General features: G+C 38.6%; 1 protein-coding gene across 2 annotated transcripts in view; it reads left to right on the top strand.

The window, feature by feature from the left end:
• The window catches only part of LOC127627031 (MAGUK p55 subfamily member 7), a 175,348-nt gene that overhangs the window by 67,110 nt on the left and 92,004 nt on the right, over nucleotides 1–16,234 (top strand). For both annotated transcript variants that reach the window (XM_052103232.1, XM_052103231.1), the window contains one exon: nucleotides 708–826. In XM_052103232.1, the coding sequence (XP_051959192.1) occupies nucleotides 708–826 (119 nt within the window). The remainder of the gene's footprint in view (nucleotides 1–707; nucleotides 827–16,234) is intronic.

Genomic DNA, 16,234 nt, shown 5'->3' with positions numbered 1-16,234 from the left:
TAATAATTAAATAATAATAGAGTAATAATTCTGTTTTACTTGAATGTTCTTCACATCGAATTTATGGTTTGCAGCATCTTTAGCTATAACCACTGCATTTTTAGGATGCTGCCAAATGAAATGTAGTTTGAAACTTTAAAAAACATTTCTCATGACCCTTGCATTCAGCTCTTTCCAGCCAAATATGCTGTGCGTTGCATGTTCAGCCAGAGCTGGGCTCACTGCTCCCTGATGACTGAGTGTCACAAAAACATGAAGGTGGTAATTCAAGCTTACGTTTGCAAATTCCTTTTTTTTTTTTTTTTTACAATTACCCATTTTGAATTAATGCATACAATTGACAGCCTTAAAAGCAAGCCGTTGGATTTGATTCACAATTCCAGTTGCAATTCCTGGAAAAACAGGAAGTAACCCAGACAAAGGGAGGAAGTGAGGTGCTGCCTGGGAGAGGGCCATTTTTTCCCCTTAGTCTGACCCAGTGAGCATGCTAATTTGAACCATGATGTTTTCTTTGTTTTGGTTATTCTTATTTTTGGAGTGCATACTGAAGTTTAATAATGTCACACCATGTCAGAATTTTTCAATGGTGAATCATCTCTATAACCGATTTGACATACAAAAGGTATTTTTTTCTGTCTTTATGTTTCCTTTGGATATTGCATGTGTGTGTCTGGGTGTGTAATGTGTTTCCTGTATTTCTTTTGCAGGTTTGTATGAGCTGTTGTCTGTGCTGCCATCTCAGCTGCAGCCTCACATTGAGAGCGCAGATGACCGCTCCTTTCTATGCACTATGTTCGGAAAGAGGAGTCTACACTCATTGGTAAAGGTGAGTTTTTGTGTGTGTGTGTGTGTGTGTGTGTGTGTGTGTGTGTGTGTGTGTGTGTGTGTGTGTGTGTGTGTGTGTGTGTGTGTGTGTGTGTGTGCGCTTCTGAGTGGAAATTTCAGACATAAGCTATTCGGTAAGACGTGTGGCGTAACATACTACGTCACTAAGTCCATTTATCTGTCTTACAATCTGCCTCTCTCTCTCTCTGTCACACACACACACACCTTTCATTACTCTGATGTTGTTTCAGAAGAGTTAAGAGCCTTTTTCTTTTGGTTGTAGAAGACATGATGCTATAAAGGCACATCCAATCAGACTCTATGTAGACCCTTTAAGGAAACGTCATTTTTATTGAATGTGAACCATTTCTGATTTGAAAGAGAATTTATGCCATTTTGACATTAAACATACATTTTTAGTAAATACTGATCAACAACCTGTTTGGAATTAATTATTTTTTTCTTTATACTCTCTTTTTTGCTCTCTTTCAACACAAGTGGTTTAATTGAATCTTTATAATGCTAATTGTCTAGTTTGAAGGGATTATAGTATATACATTGTCAAAGAGGACTGATTGGGAGACTGTTAAACTATGTAAATGAGATATACACTGTTTAATCTTCTTAGACAGGACCGTCTATCTCCTTTACCTTAATTTCTTCTTCATTCTCTGGTTTACTTTTACTCTCCTACTTGTAAAACCCCTTAATTTTTTTTAACCAACCAGAGCTTACATAGAAACCAATACTAACAGCATTTGTGTAATGCACATATATACACTCGTGAGTATACATAAAAGCTATCACATTATCATGTTTATTAAAAAAACAGGTGGTGAAAGTTGACTTTTTAAAAAATGTGCTCTATCCATGTTCAAAGATTTAACGCACAAACACATGCCTGTCTGATAAGCTTTCGAGTTTCTCATACCGCTAGACATTTTCTTTTCATCATAAAAATAGAACCTCATCCATTGGTTTGCATGACTGCAACAAGAAATTAATAGCAATAGAGTAGAATTCATTAAGAATCAAAATATTAAAAGTATTGCCATACTTTGCTTCGCTTGAAAGCACAGACACCATTATGTCTCCTTTTCTCTCATCCAACACTTCGACGATACACATCCACAGTGCCCTCCCCCCAGTGGACTCAATTGTAACTGCTAGATTTGATATAGAGAATTGAGATTCAGTGGGAAAGTATAGTATAATTCAACTTTATAATTCTGTCAAATATGCAAAGCAAAGTCAATTTGCGATATTCAAGTTGCTTTTTTTTTTTTTTTTTTAATACTCTACTAGCTGGTGTAGAATGTATTGTTCTTGATTACTAGTGCAGATCCCTAGTCTCAAGACATGACTGGCCAAGACTGAACCTATGTCCCACTGTACACTGTTTAAGGGCCTTGGACTGAACTGGCCTGTGGTCCAGAAGTTCTCTGTATATTAGTATAACTAGTACAGAGGCAGAGGACGTCTGACAGACAGGACAGACAGATCGGAGTGGGAACCAAAGCCCTGTGCTCTCCATGCAATTAAAGCAGGGTTTCACACGTCCCGTTCCGATTTGGTCTTCTGACAAACTGCCACTAAAGAGAGCATAATAGTAAATCTGACACAACCTGCAATTTCCACCTGGCTTGGGTGGAAAGCAGTACTTTGTCGTCAGTGTGTGTCTCTATGGGATGAATAAGATAGATGCAGGAAGACAAAGGTAATTAGCAACTTTTCTGCAAATAATTTCTAGTGGGAAATAAATGGCTCTTACCCCAGGTCTCTCCTTTACTTTAAAGTGTAGTCTGATTTTTCACTTTGGTGTTATTATTGTCTGTGATTGTAAGGTGCACTGTACTGTTCTGTTCCCCTATGTGCCCTTACTTACACATGCCCTGGGCTGGACTGGCGGGCTGGCATACCGTGCATTTTCTAGTGGGTCGGCCGCAAAATGTGACAAATGGTCCGCGATAAAACTGCGCAGCGGTATGCAGAAAAGGACCCCCCCCACACACAACTTTTGGGCCAGTTGCCATGTAAGACCCAGGGCCGATTTCTCTTCCCAGTCCAACCCTACTCATGCCCGCACTGAGAGATCATGATAGGGTGTTCTCATACATGCACACACTCTCTTACTCCATTAGTGGTCCCACATCCAACACCTATAACACCTATAATCCTCCTTTTTGCGAGGCTCTGCTCATAAGCCCAACCCAGCAGTGAGATCAGCTGGTAATGCCTGTGGTTTTCACCTCTGTGACTTTATGTATTTGTTATTACTAGAGGAAACCAGATTCAGCTTAAACTCCTGTATCCAGCCTTCCAGGGGAAAGAACAGCATGCATCTGTGGAGTGCTGGGTGAAAGGTGACCTCTCTGGAGCACTCAAAGGAGGTGCCGGTTTTAGGCCTCCCATCTCTAATCCTACACTATTTGTCTGAGATTTCAGGCTTGCTGAAGGAATGCTGTTGGCATAATGGAGCGACCTCAGAGCTTTTACACTGAGCTCTTATAGCCCTTTTCCACCGATACGATGTGAATTTTCGGACTGTTCCTCGTGTTTCCACTACTGTAAATGCCACTCCGGGGCAGAAAATCTAGTTCCACACCGGCTCCTAAAGCTTGCTTGTCTCAGCAAAGGAACTAATTACATCGGAGGGAACGATATTATTCTGTCACCAGGTAGTTTTACAAAGAACAACAGTAGCTACTGTCTGCAGTAAGGAGTACTTTTTCACTCCATAACTACAATAATAAAAAAAAACACAAAAATGTCAGACATCAAAGTGTTCAGGAAACGAGCACTCTATTTGCGATATGGTCTTTTACGGGATAAACTAGAGAGATGGCAAAGGTAAAAATGTCTACGAGGATAAAAAAATAAAGCCCACTGGCTTCAATTGGAGGATTAACCAAATCATAAACAAATTGAAAATTTTAAAGAGAGGACAGGGTACATAAGAGACCCAAGCAAAAGCATCAGTGGAGGGAGCAAATATGTCTTGGTCTCGAGGCCACAAGACCAAACACAGAGAAACATCTCGGCACGAGAATCGTCGCCATTTTGGTGGCAAATTGTACCTGTGCCAGAGCTGGTGCCCAGTCAGGCCCCATTTAATGCAGGTTTGTAAGATTTGGACAATGTTATCACCACAAAGTTTTCAGAAAAAGTACTCAGTCTAGCTGTGTTGATGCAAAACAAAGCTAGCTCATGCACATTAGGATCAATAAAACTGTATACACTGAAAGAGCCTGATGCGGTGTCAGGCATTCACTTGACAGACACACCATTTCTATTTTTGTTATGCTTTAAAGCCACTCCAGCAACGTTTTTCATTTCTCTTTGAAATAAAGCTATATCATTTACTAATCATATTTGTGGCTTCTTTGCTATTCATATATTTAAATAATTTGACTTTTATAAAAGCTATCTTGTAATTTCAAAAAGATAAGCATTAATTATTAGATTTTTAATGTTAAAATATGTCCTCAAACTAAGATTAAGAATTTTAAACCAAGACTATGAGGTGGTATGTTTATGGGCAGGTTATGTAGTAACATTAAGTCATTAATTTCTCACATCATTGGAAATGCTGGCAAGTTCTGAATAGAGGGGTACCGCAGAACTCTGAAGGTGTGTTGATAAAAGCTTATTTCCTCTTTAATTTCAGTTTATAAACTTTGCAAGAACAATCATGGAATCACTTTCCCTCTAACCATACTAAGCTTTCCAAAAACAGTCAGTCACAGAGTGCCTTATCAGTTTATTGCAGACATTGAAAGACAGATAAATTTAAATTAAGATGGAAATTGCCCTTCTGTTGCTTAATATGTATTTGTTGGAGTTCCAGTTGCTGGCAGTTCTGCATTACTACTGTACATTTTCCATTTTAGCACCAAGCACCCATATTAATGTGTGTGTGAAGTCTCTTAAAAAAAGATGGTGTCTGATTCTGATTCTTTATAATCCATATTCTGCATCCAAAATAAATTCCCTATGTAATACAATCCTTCTGCATTCAGCGTCTGGGCTCTGTATGCTCCAGAGTCAACATATGCATATATCTGTGCATATATACACTCTTGAGAGAGATGTGTATTTTTTGTGTCTGCACATGTGCATTTGTCAGGGTTACTGCATGTGTCTGGGATGGAATGCAGACATATACAGTATATGTTTAATCCATAAAGTTACTGACGTATTACATTATACTCACAATTAGAACACTAGTGCTTGTTTGGAGACACAAATAAGGGTAAGACCTTTGCAGTTTTCTGCCCATCAGTCAAGCCAAGTAATTTCCTGCCTATACACCGATCAGCCAAAACATTATGACCACTCACAAGTGAAGCGAATAACGTACATCGTCTCTTATAAAGGCCATATATCAAGGTCTGGGTAGATTAGATGGAAAGCGATAGGTATGTGCTGAATGACTAAATTCACTGACCTTTAAACAAAAAATTTTAAGTTTACTAGTCAAAAAATAAACCAACATTCAGAAAACAATACAAAAAATATATATTTTTTTGTAAAAATATATATAATATATATTTTTTGTGACTCATTTAAAATAATTTATTCCAAATCTGACACTAAATTCCTCTTAAAAGGGGCATTTATCTGTGACGTGCTCACCTTGCATTATGGTCATTGTACATTAAATATAGATCATGACACGCATTGACTGAATCAACATTAGCGAATATTTAACAGGCATATTTATTAATATCAATTTAATGAATAGTGCAGGACCAATAGAGCAACCCAGCCTGTTCTAAATGGAATTCACCAAGTAAAAGTGACTTAACATATTAATGATTATATTATTAATTATTAATTTAACAATAATTAACAGGTAGGGTAAGCCAAATCTTCGAGAGAATAAACCTAATGTATTCTAAACGTGACGTGCACACAGAATAAAAGAAAAGCTGTTAAGCAGTCGGCACCTTGTCTTAATCAGCAGATTTAAAAAATTGCATACCTAGCCTCTAGGCAACTTTCTCAAAAGCATACATTTTTTGATGAGCAAAATTAACACACCAACATGGTCACCTGAGGCAGCTATCCTGCGCTTGAAAGCCTGCACAGCAGAAAAATATCAAACAAGATTTAAAGCACAGATTTAAAGAAGACTCAAATGTGAAAACATCAATAGGGACTTCCAAATGTTTGGAAATCCGGTTCCCACATCACTTCCAAAGTGATTTCATAATTACTTTGCTGAGTTTGCTTGTCTAGTGAGAGGACATTTTCCTGCACGCGCCACGAGTGAGAGAGGGAAGAAGCACACACAGCCTGAGGTGTAATGAAACTTTGTATCTACTCCAGATATCATATTTTTTTTTTTATAATGTTTGCATGATTAGTTCTATTTAAAATATGTCATCTTAATATGACAGTAATTTAAGCACAGCTTCTGTAAAAATATAAAGCCAAACCTTAAATGTGTAAAAATGTTGATCAGTTTAATAGAAGGAAATATTAACCGACTAGTAAATCTAGTGACAACAATCAGCATCAGAACCGTTTAGTCTACTAGTAGACTTGCACGTCCCTAGTAAGCGAACAGACAGTACTCATAGTCAGTGTGTTGAATGCAGGATAAATGGGCAGGAGTATAGACCTAAGCGACTTTGACAAGGGACAAATTGGTATGGCCAGACAACTAGGTAAGAGCATCTCTGAAACAGCAAGGCTTGTGGGGTGCTCTGGGTCAGCAGTGGGGAATACCTACCAACAGATGTCAGAGGACGGACAAACCATAAACTGACGACAGGGTGTTGGGCGCCCAAGGCTCATCGATGCACAAAGGTAACGAAGGCTATCCCGTCTGGTCCGAACCGACAGAAGGTCTTCTGTGTCACAAGTCACAGAAAATTTGAATGATGTTTATGTGAGGAATGTGTCACAACACGTATAACTGCGTATACGGCTGCGTGGCCACAGAGTGGTCAGTGTCCATGATGACCCCTGTCCATCATTGAAAGTGCCTACAATGGGCACGTGAATGTCAGAACTGGACCTTGGAACAGTGGAAGAAGGTCGCCTGGTCCGATGAGTCCAGTTTTCTTTTACATCACGTGTATGGCCATGTACATGTACATGTGTGCCTTTTATGGGAAGTGATGGCACTAGAATGCACTGTGGGAAGACGACATGCCGGTGGAGGGAGTGTGTTGCTCTGGGCAATGTTCTGCTGGGAAACCCTGGGTCTGGCCATTCATTTGGATGTCAATGTCATGTGCCACCTCCCTAAACATAGTTGAAGACCAGGTACACCCCTTCATGGCAATGGTATTCGCTGATGGCATTTGCCTCTTTCAGCAGGATAATATGCCATGCCACACTGCACACATTGTTTGGGAATGGTTTGAGGAACATGCTGAAGAGCTTAAGGCGTTGCCCTGATTGAGCATCTGTAGGATGTGCTGGACCAACAATTTTGAGCCATAGCAGCTCCACCTCACAGCTTACAGGACTTGAACGATCTGCTGTTAATGTCTTGGTGCCAGATACCACAGGACACTTTCGGGGGTCTTGTAGAGTTCATGCCTCGGCAGGTCGGCGCACTTTTTGTGGCATGCGGAGGACCAACAGCATTTTAGGCAGCTGGTGTCATGGTCCTGTCACTCTGTCAGTCTGGGTTTTGGTCTGACCCAGACTGACAGTCCGCTCATGTCCGTCTTTGTGTGAGCGTGCAGCCTTTTTTTTATTCCCTGCCACGTGCTCTTCAGTTTTGTGTTTCATGTCTGGAGTGTGGTGTCTGGATCCTCCTGACTTCCTGTCTAGTTCTGTTTCGGTCTGTCCTTTTGTAATGTATTTTTGTTTTTTCACTCTGCGTTTGGGTCCTCATCTCTGCTACAAATGTGACAGGTGGTCATAATGTTTTGGCTCATCAGTGTATGCAGTTTTGTGCAAGTTCATAAAAATAAGTTTTTAAAAGGTCATTAAAATTACTAATTACTTCTATAAAATGTAGTTAGATTGCTTTCTAAAACACTTTTCCTAGAAAAGTTTATGGTTTTCTGCTTAAATTCAACATACAGGTGAAACTCGAAAAATTTGAATATCGTGCAAAAGTTCATTAATTTCAGTAATTCAACTTAAAAGGTGAAACTAATATATTATATAGACTCATTACAAGCAAAGTAAGATATTTCAAGCCTTTATTTGATATAATTTTGATGATTATGGCTTACAGCTTTTGAAAACCCCAAATTCAGAATCTCAGAAAATTAGAATATTGTGAAAAGGTTCAGTATTGTAGGCTCAAAGTGTGACACTCTAATCAGCTAAACACCTGCAAAGGGTTCCTGAGCCTTTAAATGGTCTCTCAGTCTGGTTCAGTTGAATTCACAATCATGGGGAAGACTGCTGACCTGACAGTTGTGCAGAAAACCATCATTGACACCCTCCACATGGAGGGAAAGCCTCAAAAGGTAATTGCAAAAGAAGTTGGATGTTCTCAAAGTGCTGTATCAAATCACATTAATAGAAAGTTAAGTGGAAGGGAAAAGTGTGGAAGAAAAAGGTGCACAAGCAGCAGGGATGACCGTGAGCCTGGAGAGGATTGTCAGGAAAAGGCCATTCAAATGTGTGGGGAGCTTCACAAGGAGTGGACTGAGGCTGGAGTTACTGCATCAAGAGCCACCACACACAGACGGGTCCTGGACATGGGCTTCAAATGTCAAACGTCTTACCTGGGCTAAAGAAAAAAAGAACTGGTCTGTTGCTCAGTGGTCCAAAGTCCTCTTTTCTGATGAGAGCAAATTTTGCATCTCATTTGGAAACCAAGGTCCCAGAGTCTAGAGGAAGAATGGAGAGGCACACAATCCAAGATGCTTGAAGTCCAGTGTGAAGTTTCCACAGTCTGTGTTGGTTTGGGGAGCCATGTCATCGGCTGGTGTTGGTCCACTGTGCTTTATTAAGTCCAGAGTCAACGCAGCCGCCTACCGGGACATTTTAGAGCACTTCATGCTTCCTTCAGCAGACAAGCTTTATGGAGATGCTGACTTCATTTTCCAGCAGGACTTGGCACCTGCCCACACTGCCAAAAGTACCAAAACCTGGTTCAATGACCATGGTATTACTGTGCTTGATTGGCCAGCAAACTCGCTTGACCTGAACCCCATAGAGAATCTATGGGGCATTGCCAAGAGAAAGATGAGAGACATGAGACCAAACAATGCAGAAGAGCTGAAGGCCGCTATTGAAGCATCTTGGTCTTCCATAACACCTCAGATGTGCCACAGGCTGATAGCATCCATGCCACGCCGCATTGAGGCAGTAATTAATGCAAAAGGGGCCCAAACCAAGTACTGAGTACATATGCATGATTATACTTTTCAGAGGGCCGACATTTCTGTATTTAAAATCCTTTTTTTTTTATTGATTTCATGTAATATTCTAATTTTCTGAGATTCTGAATTTGGGGTTTTCATAAGCTGTAAGCCATAATCATCAAAATTATATCAAATAAAGGCTTGAAATATCTTACTTTGCTTGTAATGAATCTATATAATATATTAGTTTCACCTTTTAAGTTGAATTACTGAAATTAATGAACTTTTGCACGATATTCTAATTTTTCGAGTTTCACCTGTATCTATATTTCCTCATTCATTGTCACACCCTTCAGCTGTCAGAGAAACGCTAACAAATGTACATTTTAATTCATATTTTAAATGTGTCATACATATTACTTTAGTACAAGTAATGTACTTAAAAGTAATTACTTTAATTGAAAGTCAGTAACTGTAATCTGATTACAAGAATTTGAAATGATATGTGTTATATTACTTTTTTGACTATAAATTGATTACAGTAAATAATTATTTTAAATCTGATACACCCAACACTGCCCATATGTGACAAAAGCCCTGGTTAGAGGTCACCTTTTGTCATCTTCAGCTTTTTTTTTTTTTTAAATGTGATGACCTCTCAACGATTCTGGCTTTTGCATTTCTCACTGTGTTTGCAATATTGTAGCTTCCATAAATCTGATTAATTAGTGTTTCATTAGAGCCACACTAAATCGGTGCCATTCCTTCTGCTTAATGAGTCATGAAACTGGATATTAGAAGTGAGGAATGCCACACATCACTGCAAAGATTTTTGCCCTCCATTTCTGGACTCTTTGTGTATGTTAAGGCTGGCCTTAACCTATGTGTAAGAATCCAAATGTAAAACATTTGAGAACCTCTGTAAAACATCATTACCCATTCCTGTCATCTCATCTGAGACTAGAAAGTTTCCTGACTTCTGTTTTCAATCTTAATAATTGTATCTTCTTTTTGCATCCTGTACACCCCGGGTGTTTGCTAGATAGTCCAACACTTCTGAGCCTGTACATATGAACCAAATTCAAGTAATTTGAAGACAAGACTTGTGTCTTGCAGAATTATCATCATCATATTTCATTGAACAAAAACGCTAGCTAGTCAATATTATCAAACGCTCTGCATCTGGATTACATTACATCAAAATCAATATATGTGTGTATAATTTTTATATATATATATATTTATTTGGGTATATTTGTGGCACCAGAAACTCTGCAGCCAGAATTTTAACACGTACAAATAGGAGGTCTCATATATCCCCTATCCTAAAAGAACTTCACTGGCTACCAGTGTCTTATAGGATACATTTTAAAATTTTGGTTTTAGTTTTCAGAGCTTTGCATGGTCAGGCACCTCCCTATATTAGTGACTTGATTCAGCGTTATACTCCTGTGCGTGCTTTGAGGTCTGTGGATCAGAACCTGTTGATGGTTCCACGCACTCGCTATCGTACTAGAGGTGACCGATCTTTTCATGCTGTTGCCTCTAGGTTGTGGAATGACCTCCCACCATCTATGCGCTCTCTTGACTCTGTTGATGCCTTCAAATGCAGACTAAAGACCCATTTATTTGTTCAGGCTTTTAATTAGCTGCTTGTGGGTTGATATGATCATGTACTGTATATGCTTTTATTGTGTGTATTTTATGATATAAATGTTTTAGTTGTGAAGCACTTTGTGGCCTTATACCTGTGAAAGGTGCTATATAAATAAACTTTTACTTACTTACTTACTTACCAGGAAGTGGGATCCCAATGCTGAGTCTTGGTTCCTAGCTATGTTACATCCTTATCTTATCTAACCACATTGTGGTCTGAATTGTGAAAATTGCACAAATAAATTGAAATGTTTCTGTAGCTCAACTGTTAGAGTATAGTGCCAGCCACGCCAAGGTCATGGGTGTGTTAATGAGGGAACACAAGTGCAGGTTAAACCTTAAACCTTTACCTTGAATTAACTGTTGCTTTAGATAAAAGCGTCTGCAAAATAAATAAATGTTAAATGTAAATGAAATTTATTGCAGTTAGAGTTCTGACAGGTACTTTTTACCTAGAACATTAACCAGTGTATTTGCTGTACTCAACATGGCGTTGTCAGAAAGCCGCTCTTTAAGAAGACGAGTTAAAGAGGTGTGCATGTGTCACACCCATCCTGTATGATGGGGTATGTGTAAACATCCCTCTCTGACAGGCATCTCACAGTCAAGCCCGTCTGTCTCCAGGCATTTCCTGTTCTGCTCTCTGTTAGTTTGTGATCAGTTTAAGCATGAGGTGATAAGGTGCAGTAGAGCTTCCGGCACCTTTCTGAGCCATGCGGACCTCGAGCATCAGGGGTTACTCGATCCAGCTGCTCTGCTCTGCTCCGTGTACTGTAGGTCAGTACATTGCAAGTGGATGGTGACCAAAACTTTGACGCTCCAAAAAGCACAAAGGCAGCATAAAAGTCATCCATACATTGGTTTTATTCGTCTTCTGAAGCGATCCAATCAGTTTTGGGTGAGAACACACAAATATGAAACTCCTTTTTCACTGTACATCTTTTTGTACTGCCATTGCAGTCTTTAGGCACGATCATGATTTTGATCATGACTTTGAAATCATGATGGCCAAGGAGACTGCTGATGTCAAAATGTATAGTGAAAAAGGAGTTACAATTTGGTCTCACCCAAGATCCTTTGACCAAGATTTTTGCTGCCTTTGTGCTTTTTGGGGCTTCGAAGTTTTTGCCACTGTTCACTTGCAATATATGGGGATACAGAGCTGAGATATTCTTATATAAATCTTTGTTTGTGTTCTGTAGAAGAAAGAAAGTCATAAACATCTGGGATGGGATGAGGTTGAGTAAATGACATCCGCTGTGAAATGGTTAATAGTGGTCAGGAATTCTAAATCACGGACAAAAATGTGGCAGACAAGTGATGTAACTTACTGAGGTACAATTTGTTTGCTTTATTTCCATGTCATTGAATTAGTCTATCAATGGCCCAGAGCAAACCGTTCTACTCAAGACCACTGCATTCAGAGTTGTGCTCAGTCCACCTGTCTTTGAACTCCATCTCTCTTATTTCCAGATAATTGCTTTCATTGGCCAATACCAATGTTTAGCCGATACATCCGTGTATGTCTAATAGTTTTAAACTAGAGTGAGCTCAGAATGTAATTAGCCTATGCAATGCAGTTTAATGCAGATAAACGAGAAACAAGGGAGTAACTGTGTGCTGAAGATATCAATATAATATTGTATCGCTAGGTCCCTGCTGATTCCCAACCCTAGTGAATACTCTGTTAATGTCAGTGTATCCCTCTTTGCCTCTTATTTCTCTCCAATATTCATCTCCCCTTTCTTCACCTCTTTCTCCCTCTGTTCCTCAGTCATCCTCCATCATATTCCTCGAATTCCACACCAAGTTTACTCTCCTCCCTATCTGTCAGCGTTCAGTGTAATTGTGTTTAAAGCTGTGTTTGTTTGGCTGCAGAATGCTCTTGGAGGACCCGGAGGCCAGACTGGATGCTGTTTCTCTCGCCTGCTTATGTTCTTTGCTCGTGTGTTTTGTCAGAGGCCTGTGGGTATTGAACGTCTGGTCCGAGAGGGTTTAGACAGTGGTCCATTGTAGCATTTGACCTGAACTGTGTCCGCAAAATATTTTTCACACCTAGTGTGTTTACTGATGTATTGCTTTGTTTGTTCATATGTTAAAATGCTTGTTACAAACGTGAATTAGCATGCACGAAGGTTTATATCAAGTCTTTGATCAGTAGATCGGTGAAATGCATTACAGCCATGATGGACTCACATTGTTCTACGTCTTGCTGTGAAATTTAGAACTGGAAAAATGAAGCGATTGTTTATCACTTTGCAAGGCCTCTGTGATGTAGTGGAATAACGTGCACTAATGCTTGATGGTATTTACTCTGATTCATTGCTCTCATTTCCTGCTCTGTCTTTGCTTCCCTTACTCTCCGTTTCTTTCTCTCTCATTACTCTCTTTCTTTCTCTCTCTCTCTCTTCAGTGGAATGTGTGCTATGATTGGTGTAAGAACTCTGTAATGGATTTTAAATGTCTGCTCTCTGGCGCTCCTGTGTGGACAGGCAGGTATCTGGAAAATTGCCAAGCTGTAAATAAAGGCATTGAATCTCACTCAGCATCTGATGGAATCTAAACTGTACTGAGTTAAATTGCTCCGCCATTGCTCAGACGGCCTAAACAGATGTTACTCCTTGGAATGCACAGGGACCGGACAGTTACGTTCCATCCTTCACCAGATTCCACATTCCATTCCTCCTCCACCGAGTGTACTTGTGCATATGTGTGTGTCTGAGTGGATTAGTAATGGATAATCCACAGCTAAGTGTGCGTTAAACAATTTTAATTCACTCCGCTTTGCGTCATGTGGTACTTCCTCTCCACGTTGTGCATTAAAATTGTTTAAAGCACACCTAGCCATGGATTATCCCGCTTTGACCATGGTCACTTGCCAGCATTGATTATTTACAGATATCTTTGATATTTACGCAGCGCACTTTGACTTTGACTGTAAGAATAACAATAACTGTTAACTTTATCTTTGAGGCTGGTTTAGGACAGGCAGAACTCCTGTAGATAAAGTAATGCGAAAATATGACATTTATTTGAATGATAAAAAATAAAAAAGAATCTGGACGAATTATTGGGGAAAAAATGGACTGGAGTTTTTTTGGAGACCGCACACTCTGTAAAAACTTTGTAAACTTAAATGCACAATCCAGAAATAATAATTGCCATGTAATGTAGAAGGGTTTGCACGAGAACATGAAATGCTGAATTTCTATTTTCTCTCCATTTTCACATTAATGGGGTAAATCTGCATTGTGGACATTCAAGAGGAGAAAAACAACCAACACGCTATGAAAGGAAAACGCGTGAGAGAAGAGAACTGTTTTGGTGAGCTTCATACACATGAATCGTCCAAACGAACTGACTCACTAAAATTAATCAGACTTTCTAAAGATTCATATGAGAGAGTGGTTTAGCAGAAATCATGGACAGGTGCAATCCTCCATCAAATTCTGTGGCTTATATACAGCAGTGAATACATTTAGACCATTAGGTTGTACACAGCTAGGGTAAATTGCATCTTATCTGTGTATTTGGAAGTGCGTTTAGGCTTATTTTAGTTTAGACATTCGCTAAAGTCCTTTTATAAAAGTGCGCCAAGCTGGTCTGACACAGACTCCATGAGCACATGCGCTGAGTGTCTGTGCTTGCGCAGGCTGCTGTAAATCAAACTCACTGCACTCTGTTTATTAGCTGATCTCAGCTCTTTTTGCAAATAATGAAACAAACATTTTTAATCTGGGTATCGAAAGGCTCTGTATCAGAGTAAAAAGTATTTATTTTGCAAAAAAATTAAAGAGAAATTTGCAACAAATTTAAGCTACTTAAGTAAAGTAATACAAAGTATTTGTACTTTGTTTCTTTACACAACTGCTAATATGACATTAAAATGTGTTATCAATGACTTTATGCCTCATTTTATGAGTAGAATACAGATGAGGTCTGTAAAAAAAGCAGTTTTAACCACTCAATGATGAATTAAAGTAATATATATGCAGTAAAATAAAATATTTGTCTCGTTTAGATTCTGAATTCATGATGCTAATGAAGTGAACAAAAAGGTGAGAGGGTGGTACGCCCATTAAACACTGCAACAAAATACAATTTTGATTTGTTTTTGTTTTGACTTTCCAAAATAAATATCTAAAACTCTAAAATGACGGAGTATTTTAAGTTGTTTCTGCTGTAATGACGAAAATATCCAGCAGGACGCGCCGGCGCGTCCGACGACCCCAGAGGGTTAAAACAATGTACATTTACTTTAGAAGCAATACTGCAGAAGAATTTTTTTTTTAATCTGATGATGTTGAATATAATTTAAAAATTACAAATATTTAAAAATATCTAAAATCCTTGAAAAAAATGCATTCATCTAAGAGGCAGCATATAAGATATTTAAACTTGCTTTTACATAATAGATCTTCAATACAATTATATTGCACTCACAGAAGTATAACACATAAAAAAAAATACACTTTTATTCAAGATACATTCTCTTAAAGCAAGTCTAAATGTCTTATAGACAATTTTAAATGGAAAACAATACAAAAACATTTGATGATAATAGGATATTTTTGCAGTAATTGTTTTACTTTACTTTAAACTTAATTATTTATTTGTTTCCTTGAATTCAGTGAATGTCATTTAGAGTTATAGTGCATCCGGAAAGTATTCACAGCGCTTCACTTTTTCCACATTTTGTCATGTTACAGCCTTATTCCAAAATGGAATAAATTCATTATTTCCCTCAAAATTCTACAAAAAATACGCCATAATGACAACGTGAAAGAAGTTTGTTTGAAATCTTTGCAAATTTATAAAAAATAAAAAATAAAAAACAAAAATCACATGTACATAAGTATTCACAGCCTTGCTATGACACTCAAAATTGAGCTTGGGTGCATCCTGTTTCCACTGATCATCCTTGATGTTTCTACAACTTGATTGGAGTCCACCTGTGGTAAATTCAGTTGATTGGACATGATTTGGAAAGGCACACACGTGTCTATATAAGGTCCCACAGTTAACAGTTGTGAATACTTTCCAGATGCACTGTATTTTTAAAAGATGATTTTGTCCTCTTTACTGTTAGTAAGCATGTTTAATACAACCTTTTAAGTCAGGGCACAAGCCGACTGGTTAAGAGCTAATTAAGATTAAGATTAACCGTTGCAATAATCGCCGAATAGTCGAATAATCGTTCTAACAATCATTAGATTAGTCGATTATCAAATTAATAGTTAGTTGCAGCCCTGTCTGATAGGTCCCGGTTAACTTCTTTCCATCTCTTTGCAAAACGTAGCTGAGAAGTAGGACAGATGACTTGCAATACCCTGATAACTGTTCTTATATGAATTAATACCCAGACGCGTGGTTGTTACTTAGACATATCAGACCGATAGATGGTGACATTGACCAATCAGAATCAAGTATATCAGAGTGCCGTGGAATGCAGTTTTCCCACATGCATT

This window comes from Xyrauchen texanus, chromosome 33 (assembly GCF_025860055.1).
Source record: "Xyrauchen texanus isolate HMW12.3.18 chromosome 33, RBS_HiC_50CHRs, whole genome shotgun sequence".
NCBI lineage: Eukaryota > Metazoa > Chordata > Actinopteri > Cypriniformes > Catostomidae > Xyrauchen > Xyrauchen texanus.
This window is presented reverse-complemented; position numbering and strand designations above follow the sequence as displayed.